Source organism: Leptosomus discolor, chromosome 19 (genome assembly GCF_034619465.1).
Source record: "Leptosomus discolor isolate bLepDis1 chromosome 19, bLepDis1.hap2, whole genome shotgun sequence".
NCBI classification, from domain to species: domain Eukaryota; kingdom Metazoa; phylum Chordata; class Aves; order Leptosomiformes; family Leptosomidae; genus Leptosomus; species Leptosomus discolor.
The window spans coordinates 7,969,528-7,980,315 of NC_141409.1; the positions used below are offsets into that span (position 1 = coordinate 7,969,528).

Sequence of the window (10,788 nt, forward strand, 5' to 3'; positions counted from 1 at the left end):
AGAACTGCTTTGATTTGTGTGGATCATATGACTTACGATCCGCACAGCTCAGTCAAGCCAGTATATTTACTGTGGGATCCTGTCTAATCTGAAGAGCTCTCCCTTTTTGTTGTCAGCGAGTTGGGTTCTGTGGATAAAATCATAAACTCCTTGACGCAGATTCTGGAGGGAGTACTACAGGCAGATCAGCAGATGATGGAGAAAACCAAAGCCAAAGTGTTCTCAGCTCTTATCACTGTTCTGCAAATGAAGGAGATGAAAGGTAAGGTGGTGTATGCACAAGTGTCAAGAGCAGGGCTGCCACAGCTGAGTTACGCCCTAATGCTGTAGCGTTTCCAAGATAAAAACGTCGTAGCACAGGATGCTGAACAGAGTCACCAACCCGTGGGAGTTCTGTACTTTTTTCTTAGGTGTTTTAGCTAGTTTTGGAAAGAGACAAGGTTTGTCACTCACAGTATGTCTTCCTTCCTTTTGTCTTTCCCCAGCAATAACCTCAGTGTTCAATCAGGTTGATAGAGGCAGGATAGGGTTCCCACGTGTCTTTGAAAATAGCTCAGCAGGCGTGGGACACCCTAGTAACGGCAGCTCGCGGAGTGACTGTGGAGCTTAGATTCTGACCTCGGTTTCTAGTGAGAGGCAGTAAAAGACCCAAACACCAGAAAGTCTTGTGAGGGTACATTTTGTTACAAACCAGAGAAACATGGTTTGTTACTGGTCGTTACTCCTGTCACTTGTGGGGCACCTTACCTTGCAGTGGCACGTGAAAACCCTCAGTGGAATCTGGGCAGTGTTTCTCTGTACAGCACAGTGTGGTGTTGAGAAGTGTATCAGCTTAACTGTCTGTGTGTTCCTTGTCCTGCTGCTTGGGCTCTGCCAGCCCATACGTTTTTGAAAATAAATCGAAAGTGGAGGGTTGGGCTGTTCTTAAATGTTATTCTTTGCAGTTGAATTTGAGTTTCCAGTCATGCTGGTGAAAGGTGGTGCAATTTATTATAACGCTTTTGATGAGAATTTGGTATTTATATGGACTCACAGAACATAGACTGCACCCAATCTGCACGGGCCGGGACCAGCAGTCTGGGGAAATGGATGGGAACTGCTGTAGTGAGCAGTTGTGGAATAATCTGTCCATAATAGTGCTTGATTTGTGCTTTGAGATGTCATGAGTTTATATGACTTTGTGGTAAAACTACATGGTTTTTTTCATCAAGATGACCATCTAATCCCTTGTTATATCCTCCTAGACTTAATCATCTAACTTAGTCACGGTTCCTCACATTCTGTTTTGTAGGTTTTGAAATGAAAACAGAATAAATACTAACTCCAAGAAATGTGGCCCAGTGATGTTGTCAGTTAAGCTGGAAGCCTAAGTGCAAGGATCGTGTGTTAATTGTTGCCTGTTCTGTGTGTGTCCCAGTGAGTGAGATCCCGCAGTACTCCCAGCTGGTGCTGAGTGTGTGTGAAACACTCCAGGATGAGGTCATTGCACTCTTTGATCAGACTCGACACAGCCTGACCTTGGGAGATGCTGCAGATGACAAGGACAGCATGGAAACAGATGATGTCTCCCGAGTTAAACACAAGGACCAGCGAGATGGGGTAAAGGACCTGTTCATCTGCTTTGCAGCCATGTTTCTTCTCTCTAGACAGAAGTTCCATGTATGGTTGGAACAACTTTCCCGTGCAGCCTGCTGCCTTCAAGGGAAGTTTTGGCAGCTTCTGTTTCACAGTTACTCCATGACTTTTGGGCACACTTCAGTCTGAAATTGGCTGTTGCTGCCTCTCTTTCAGATCGTTGTCACGATTGCGAATAGGGCCAGGAAGTGTGCAGAGTGTACTGTGAGGGGTCCCAGGTGCCTTAATTTATGATTCTGGCAATGACTGAACTTTAGGTTGTGTTGGTAAATGCTTTCAAGGTTTTTCTTGGTACCCGTGTCAAGCCTATACCTTGTTCTCCTTTCCTTGTCACTGCAGGTGTGTGTTCTGGGCCTGCATCTGGCTAAAGAGCTCTGTGAAGTTGATGAAGATGGAGACTACTGGCTGCAGATCACTAGGAAAGTCCCTGTGCTCCCCACTATCTTTGCGGCATTGGAGATCAGCCTGAGAGTGAAACAAAACCTTCACTTCACGGAGGCCTCGTTACATTTACTGCTGACCTTAGCAAGGACTCAACAGGTGAGAGATGCAGAGAAACGAGAGCATAAAGCTGTACATTTGTAACCGGAACCGTGTATCTCCTCGTTCTGTCTGCGGTGCAGCTGAGCCATGGTCTGTAGGTGAAGGGGTTTTTTAGAGGCTGACCAGCAGCTGGTCCCGTGTGTGTGCCTGTTTAATTTGCCTTGTTGTTCTTGGTCATGGGGCGTCTCGGATGGAAGAGCTGAGCCAGCCAGGGCAGACCTGTAACTTGGGCACTTTCACTGAATTATCCCCCCCTAGTTAAAAGAGCATGAAGGGTTGAGAACGCAGGTTCCATTAGTTGCACTAAAGTGTTATTTATCTGTTACAAATTCACCTTTGTGTGGGGCTTTAGGTGAAAGCGAGGTCGTTCCAGAGCCATCCCTTTTCAAAGATTATGTTTGTACCAAACCAGGTGATATTGAAATGGAATTCATAGGACGGTACCTAGTGCTATGCAGGGTAGGTTTTACTGGAAGAACAGTGTTGCTTTTCTGGATACTGAATTTTTAACCACATACAGGAAGTGTATGTAGATGAAAGTTCTCTGAAAGGGTGGTGACAGTGCAAAGGACAGAAATATCTAATGCAAAATAATTCTCTTTATCTCAGACAGGAGACGGACATGCAGGTTTTAACAGTCGTTTGTTCTGTGACTTGTAGGGAGCAGAGGCAGTGGCTGGAGCTGGCGTCACGCAGAGTGTCTGCCTGCCCCTCTTGAGCGTGTACCAGCTCAGCAGCAATGGAGCCATTCAGGTGGGTGCTGCTTCCTTTTGGGTGGGAATTCCCTGCCTTGCAGGGTATTTCCCTGTCCCTGGGAAGGACAGCAGCCGCCCCTCAAGCTTGGAGACTTCCAAAATGGTGCAGAGGGTTTGTGGCATGTGCCACCCGGGGCAGCAGTGTAAACGGGTCATTCGGTTTTGTATCTGGTTTGTTCAGACATCTGCTTCATCTCGGAAGTCTCTGGATGCCCCCTCTTGGCCTGGGGTCTATCGTCTCTCCATGTCCCTGATGGAGCGCCTTCTTAAAACCCTGAGGTACAACTTCCTGACGGAAGCACTGGACTTTGTAGGTGTCCATCAAGAGAGGATCCTTCAGGTATGTCACATGCTTCCTCTGTGATGCTTCACTTGGCTTCGGTGTGGCAGTAGCAGTGGAAAGACCTTAGGAGGTGCAGAAGCATTCCAAAGAGGCTCCTGCTTCAGAACAGACCTGTGCTGTCAATAGAAGGATGGTTTTGTCCTTTCAGCTAGTGCTTCAAAATATAGTTTAAGAATATTTTTAGGGAAACAGGTCGATGCAGGTAGAATTTGGATTTGTACAGGCTGTGGCTGTAAAGTTCTTTTATTCTGTTTGGGTGGGTTGGTTTTTTGTGTTTGTGGGTTGTTTTTTTTTTTCTTTCTGTTTCTTTCTTGGTTTTTGGTTTTGCTGTAAGTTGCTTCACAAAGGAATGTACTTGTGCATTGTAGAAACAATTCAGTAGTGGGAGAAGGAGGACAGAGGGTAGGGTGGTCAGGCAGGGGTGGTGGTTAGGGTACTCGTTGGGGCTGGGCAGTCACCATCTGTTCATCCCGTTTGCTCCTGGCGTTACAACTTGGCTACAGGTGTTTAATGTGCCTGCTCAGCACAGGAGCAGAAGGGAGAGTTTGATGGGAACTCGCTTTGTGGCTGTCAGCTCTGCAAAACCCCCAAGTATGAGCTGTTCCTGGAGGTGGCTTCAAGGTGCCTTGCTCTAGTAATGAAAACGCTGCGGTCAGGGTTCAGTCACCGTGCGGGTCGGCCAGCGGTCGTGTCCTGCAACACCGAAACAGCTCTGCTGGCTGGGTTGTGTCAGTGCAGACGGGCTGAAGGGTCCTGGTTGTAGGTAGGTGCCGAGTGACCCGTTTATAAGGCAAATCTCTGTCTTCTCCTACGGCAGCACAGCTCGTGAAACGCCCTGTCCTCCACAAAGCGCTCCGAGTCCGACCGCGTGCTGCGCGGCTGCGTTCACGAATGCATTTGCTGTCCCTAAGGGCAGACCCTCTGCCTCTGCAGCGTTTTCTTCTGGAGAAGGGAGTGGGCTTTTTGTGATGTAACTGTAATGGCCCTGAGGTACTTCTCTCTCCTTTCCAGTGCCTGAATGCAGTACGGACAGTGCAGAGCTTGGCCTGTCTGGAAGAGGCCGATCACACTGTTGGCTTCATTCTTCAGCTCTCAAATTTCACAAAGGAGTGGCACTTCCACCTGCCACAGCTTATGAGGGACATGCAGGTAGGAATCAGGATACTGCTGTGGATGATACGTGGCCTTGGAGGGCAGGGATTTGCATGTGTTAAGAGAAAATGGCCCTGTATCACCTTTTTATTGCTGCTCTTTAATAGGAACTATTGCTGAGGTCAGTTAAATGTCTGTTCTGACAGTACCGTGTCTGAATTGAGTGAGGACAGATAGCTGTTGGGGACAGACATGGTAGTTTGGAAAAATAACTTGGGGAATTCACCGTCTTGCTCTCAGTTCTCAGTGCCAGGTGACTCTGAGAACATATTGGGAAATCAAGAGACTGCTTTGATCCTTTCTGATCACAGTATTCTGTTTAACTGGATTTTCTAGCTTCCACCAATGGTGGTGAATAGATGGGGTTTGAGCTTCTAAGAGATTTCTCCCTCACCTTATTTATTTCAGGTGAATCTGTGTTACCTGTGTCAGGCCTGCACCTCCCTCCTGCACAGCCGCAAAATGCTCCAGCACTACCTGCAGGTGAGGATGGGGACCCGAAACCAAACTGTAAGTTAGGAGTGTTGTGTGCCCACGCTTCCTGTTAAAAGGCAAATGTTATTCAATATCCAGGCTGTTGGGTATTGAACTGATTGTCGGTAATTCTAGCGGTGATGAGTGACAGTCATCAATGGTTAGGATTTGCATTTCTCCATAGAAGAAAAAAACTTGCAAAGAGTAGTTGGGACTCTAAAAGCTCTGGACTGTGTAAAGCCAGTCCTAGAGAAACAGCAGCCTGAGTAGTGCTGTTGCCATTTTATAGCTGCCTGCGCTGCAGCAAGAAGGCTGCATTGCTGTAGTCCTCTGTAGTGCCATTAATTAAGCCACTGCTGACCTGGTGTCCTTGATCTGATTTAATTCAAGAGAGAGCGCTCTTGTTCTTGGGGAACCCTTTAGATTCGTGAGGCGGAGACGCTGCATTGCTACTGGTGTCTTACTTCAGCATGGCCGAGGCTTGGTGTGTGGATTAGAGATTCTTTTTCCAGAATGTGGAATCTAAATAGCCTCTGCAGCTGCCTCCCTGCAATGCAGTGCCTCCCCTGATGCACACTAAGCGTAGATTCTTGTGCTTCTAGCAGGTGACAGACTTTGGGTGCCTTATTTCTTCGTTCCTTTTGTTCATAGCATTTTTTTTTCCTCAAAGCATTCATCTTAGCGCAAAATAATTGTATCTGTATTCAAGACTTTCTTTTTTCTTCCACCACAGACAAAAAACGGTGATTCCCTTCCGTCAAGCGTGACTCCACGAGTGCAGCGCAATCCCCAAGCCTCCTCCAAGCATCCCAGTCCTGAGTCAGAGGCAGCAGAGCAGAAAGCCCTGCTTACAGTGCAGTACAGCCTCCTGAAAATCCTCAGCAAATCTCTGGCTGCCCTGCGCCATTTCACCCCGGATGTCTGCCAGATCCTCCTTGATCAGGTAGAGAGAGAGGAGAGATGCTGCTCCCTGAAGGGGGGGGTTTCCAGCGTTTCAAGTGATGTTCTGGGTCTCTGTAGTGAGGCACAGTCTGTCCTGCTTGAGACAGTGACCCCATCGTACGTCTGCTGTTGTGCTGCGCACAGCAGGAAGGCAGGCCACACGGAATTCCCCTTGGGAATGGGGCACTGAGCAGCGCGACAGGAAGGCTGGGCTGAGCCTTTGTGTGAGCTGCACAGTGCTGTGTACGTGCCACCTTCCTGGAGCGGGCTAGTAACCCAGCTAGGTTTGTATCCTCAGGCTGCCACTCTTAGGAGAGACATCCTCTTGTCATCCTCCTGTCTCAGTGTGACCTAGCGGCGGGTCTTCAAGCTCAGAAAAGGAAGGTTTAACCCCTGATTCTGGCAGTGTCCTGCTGCTGACTTTTGGATGGTTAACTTCCTTTTCTTCTGCTTCTGGGTACATAGGGCTGGGCGTTTGAAAGCTGGAAACGGTCATTACTTCAGCGTGCCGCTTGGTGGCCAGTTGTGCGGCTTGGGAGTTGGAGGAGGCTCGTTCATGTGAGGAGAGCCACGTCGCCGGGTTGGGCCGTAGTGTGCAGAACGCGCTCTGCTGCTCCATCTGTACGCTTGAGATTTGGGAAATGATCTCGGTGCTTCTAGTTCTCCGTGCAAAAAGCGTGATTCCGGGACTAGGCATTCCTGCTGCTGTGACAAGAGCATGCTCATGGCCTCGGGGGTCACTCACTCCTCTCTGTTTTTCCACAGTCACTGGACCTTGCTGAGTACAACGTGCTCTTCGTTTTGAGTTTCACCACACCAGCCTTTGATTCGGATGTGGCACCTTCCTTTGGGACCCTCCTTGCCACAGTCAACGTGGCCCTTAACATGTTGGGAGAGGTACTAGCCATTTCTCCGGGCGGGAGGGCACAGCAGTTGCGGTGATCTCGGAGCACTCATTCATTCAGCTGATAATTTGGAGAGTAGGAGTATTTCCTCTTTTCTATCTCTCGTCTCTAATGCCTGTCTTCTTTTTTTCCCCTCTCAGCTGGATAAGAAGAAAGAACCTTTCCCTCAGGCTGCAGGGCTGAATACGCAAGAGGGAACCAAAACCCTCAAGTAAGTTTCTAACTGATTTAGTTATGGCCAAGGAGCAGAACCTCGTGCTCCTCAGATCAGAACTGAGGTTTGCAGGCGTTTGTGTAGCTCCAGAGCTGCTCACGCTGAACCCAAGGAGTTCAGGCAGCCCATCAGAAGCTCTCCAAAGCAAGTAGGGATTTTTTGGGGGGGGAGAGTGTATGAAGCCATCGCATCCTAAGATGCAGCGTAGAGAGTTGTTCGGTGCTTATTTACCAGTACATTTAAACCAGACTTGCCTGATGGCCAACAGGAGTTTCTGCTCTGCGGACCGTAGCTTTTGGGTACCCCTGTTTGAGCAAATGTGGACAGGAACAATGTTCCCTCGTACGTACCCTGGGAGCAAAGTCTTTCTAAGAGTGTTTGACCTTGAAACTGGAGTGTGCTGAGCTTTTTGGCTCCTGCTGATGTGCGTTTGCTTTGCACAGGTCTCTGCTCATGTTTACAATGGAAAACTGTTTCTACCTGCTCATCTCCCAGGCTGTTCGGTACTTGAGAGACCCGGCTGTGCACCCCCGTGATAAGCAGCGGATGAAACAGGAGCTCAGCTCCGAGCTGGTGAGCAGCTGGTACCACCCTGCCTCGCTGTTCAGTGTAAATGTGCCTTGGGGGAGAAGGTCGTTGGTCTTCGGCTGCCCAGTAGAGCCCGTTCCCCACCCGACTCCCCAGCCGTGGGCACCTTGGGCTGCACGTACTGGTGCCTGTTCCCCTGCCACCGGCACTTTGTGTGGGGAGGGAGAGGGGGGTGTTGGGAAGAAGCTAATTTGTTCTGTGCCTCTGATTTCAGAGTACGCTGCTCTCCAGCCTGTCTCGTTACTTCCGCCGCGGTGGTCCCTCTTCACCTGCCAGCGGGGTTCTCCCCTCTCCCCAAGGGAAGGCCGCCTCCAAGCTGGGGCCCGAGGGGCAGGAGCCTTTGTTTCAGCTCGTGCAGGCCTTTGTCCGGCACGTGCAGAGATAGACGCTGTCCTGCCCCTGCCTCCCTCTCCAGGACTTGCACCAGAACGATTCATGTCCACCGCAGAAGGCAGCACCTTTGGCAGAGCTGGGAACAAGGACTGGGAAAAGGGAGGGAGGCCCGGCGCGGGCGGCGGTGCAACCCGGGCTGTAACAGCAGCAGCGAGATCCTGTTGGACTCTTGCAACCCAGCAGCAGAGCGAATGTCAGGGAAGGCGAGAGCGGCTGCGGGGCGGTCAGCCCGCGTGCGCAGCCTGCTCGCTCCGTCTGCTCGAGCCTCCTGCCTGGGTACGAGTGCTGAGCAGTCAGAACCTTTATTTTTATAGCTTGTACCTCAGCTGGGGAAGCTGTGGCTGGATGGAGAGAGGAGACAAACTTTCCGCTGGGCACTAACTCGGCTCGTTACACAAGGTGCAATCTGCCTCTCCCTCGCAGCCAGAGTCCAGTTAAGGCACAACCAAGGGATCAGCCAGCAATTCAGAGACCATCTTTCTACTGCTATTTTTGTACTGAATGGTTCAAGGCAAGATGGTGTATGTGTGCTCACGCCTTCCCTTCACCCTGCAGTCTGTGTGTTGTGCGTGTTTCTGAAGAGCAAGGCCTCACTCAAGGTTTTTAAGTCAAAATTCCATTGCTCCAGTCTTGCAGTTTTTTGTAACTGTGGCCTATTTATACTGATATTAAAACCTTTATAGACAGCAGGTGGGTTCGTGGGTTTGTGCTGGACGTCGCAGCCTGCGGCACCAATTCTGCGTCGTCTGTGCAGCAGCGCTGCTGGGCTGAAGTCCCAGCCAGCGGTGATGCAAGTTGTGGCTTGGGAGTGACAATCCAGAAACCCTTGATTCCCTCGGCTTTCCCCCACCCACTCCCTTTCTCTTACTCTCATCTTGGGGAACTCGTAGGAGGTTTTAAACGAGCGTCACTATAAAATACTCCTCAGGAACGATTCCTGGGCACGCGATGGTGTGGACCACGCGCAGGGATGACTCTGTGCCCAGGCCCAAGCTGCTACTCTGCCGGTTGCAGCAGCAGGGGAGGGCATGGGTTCAAGCTGGAAGACAGACACTGTCTGCAGTGAAGCTGCATCGTGCTGTTGTAGCGCTCTCAAGTAGATCAACAAACTCTTTAAGGTTCTAAGGCTCGATGTGTGATGGAGACAGTGGGAGAAAGTCAGTGCTTATTGCTTAAAATAAAGTCTGAAATCTAGGCAGGCTTTTCTGAGGTAAGAAACCAAATTTCAGTGTAGCTGTGAGCTAGTAATTCCTTCCTAAAAAGACACTTGATTGCTTTACCAGTCAGAACCTTTTTCATCTCCATGGTTTTAAGAGACTAGAGCGAGACTATTAGATTATCTTGCTTTGAGTTGGGTTTTTTTATCCCTTGTAAGCTTAAGTGACGGTGATACTCCAGCACATGTGTTTGATCTAGCTTTACTTGCCCTGGAGGCTTTGGAGGGATTTGAACTAGCTGGTGGGAGCAAAAGGGTCTTAAAGTAGAAGGGAGAGGGCCTTGATTACCTTCCAAAAACTGAGGTGAGCCGCTCTGACAGGGAGGGAGGTGGTGTGACAGTCCTAACCCTGTTGGAGTTACTGGGGACTGTTAACGCTTGCTGCCACAGGGGAGCTGTGAGCGCGAACATGGAGCTTTGGCGGTGAAGAACTGCAGAGAAGGCGGTAAATTGGTGGCAGGTGACTACGGGGAGTGGAAGGAAAGCCAGAACCAGCACCTCTGAGCAAGTTCAGTAGCGCTTGGGGCTGTTAGTTGATAGCTCTGGCAGTGGCTTTCCTCGTTGCAGCTTCTGAAGGTACGCGCAGTGTGCTGATCGCTTCACGAGCGCTCATCGAGAAGGGATACGGTGAGAATTCAGGGGGAAGCAATACGTTGTTTGAGATGTTTACTCAAGCACTAGAGTGAGCTTAGGGTGCTGGCAGGAGGCCTTGGTGCCAGCCAGCAAAGGGTAGTGGATGCTGTTGGTTACCCCTGTGGTTTATAGAGCTGTACCTTCACGTCAGACAGCAGCACGCCAGCCCTGACTTGTACCTTTACCCCAAAGGGGCACGGAACAGCCGTCAGCCATGGGTGGCTCACCCTGACATCTGCAAATAAGCAGCACGAGAGTGTAATCCTTCTGTAGGGAGGCCGGCAGAAGTAGCGAGAGGTTCTGCACGTGCTCCTTTCTAATGCAGGGGGGACGGAGCGCCGGTGCCAGGAGCAGCCTTCCTTTTGGCTGCTCTGAGGGAAGTGACACCATTTTCTGCATCATCAAGCTGCTGCTGTTTCTGCTGAAGCTGTTCTTCCTCTTTAATGCACCAGGGAGAGGAACAACAGGAACAGGGCTGTCGCTGGCCTGAGGGAAGGGTGTACAGACTGGAAGGGAAAGAGGCAGGGGCAGATCTATAAAAGGGTAGAACTGGGGTAGTGGTCATCATGGCCGTTGTAAAACTAACAGCAACATAATTTTTGATTTCCCCATTCCCTTTCATTTGAGTTTAACTAGAAAAAACACGGAGCGCTGTTGCTACACTACAGATCATTTCAACAGCTGCTTTTCCCAGTGCTTTCCGAGCTGGGTGCTAGGGATGAGGCTTTAGGGGTTTAGATTAGCAGCAGATCTAGTTTCCATAACAACAACAAAAGTCTGTTAGATCTAGAATAGCACTTCTAGTCTCTCAGCAGCTAAAGTCATCCTGCTGCTCTATTTTTGCTTCAGGTTAAGGAGGAGCTGTTGGGTTTTTTTAGAGTTCCTGAATCCATAGTACAACTGAGATGTGTCATCTGGGAAAGGAACTGCAAGACACTAACAACGTTAAGGCATGTTGAGTTTCAGCCGGGACAGGAAAGATCAGCAGCTTTGTT

At 49.9% G+C, this 10,788-nt stretch overlaps 1 protein-coding gene across 2 annotated transcripts in view; it reads left to right on the forward strand.

Moving 5' to 3' along the window:
• Window positions 1-8,630, forward strand: part of NUP188 (nucleoporin 188) — a 29,988-nt gene extending 21,358 nt beyond the window's left edge. For both annotated transcript variants that reach the window (XM_086475925.1, XM_086475923.1), the window contains exons 33-44: window positions 117-262; window positions 1,418-1,599; window positions 1,975-2,175; window positions 2,839-2,931; window positions 3,115-3,273; window positions 4,288-4,425; window positions 4,837-4,911; window positions 5,636-5,845; window positions 6,610-6,741; window positions 6,890-6,960; window positions 7,407-7,536; window positions 7,766-8,630. In XM_086475925.1, coding sequence (XP_086332051.1) covers window positions 117-262; window positions 1,418-1,599; window positions 1,975-2,175; window positions 2,839-2,931; window positions 3,115-3,273; window positions 4,288-4,425; window positions 4,837-4,911; window positions 5,636-5,845; window positions 6,610-6,741; window positions 6,890-6,960; window positions 7,407-7,536; window positions 7,766-7,936 — 1,708 coding nt within the window. In that variant the 3' untranslated portion in view covers window positions 7,937-8,630. The remainder of the gene's footprint in view (window positions 1-116; window positions 263-1,417; window positions 1,600-1,974; window positions 2,176-2,838; window positions 2,932-3,114; window positions 3,274-4,287; window positions 4,426-4,836; window positions 4,912-5,635; window positions 5,846-6,609; window positions 6,742-6,889; window positions 6,961-7,406; window positions 7,537-7,765) is intronic.
• The last annotated feature ends 2,158 nt before the right edge of the window (window positions 8,631-10,788 follow it).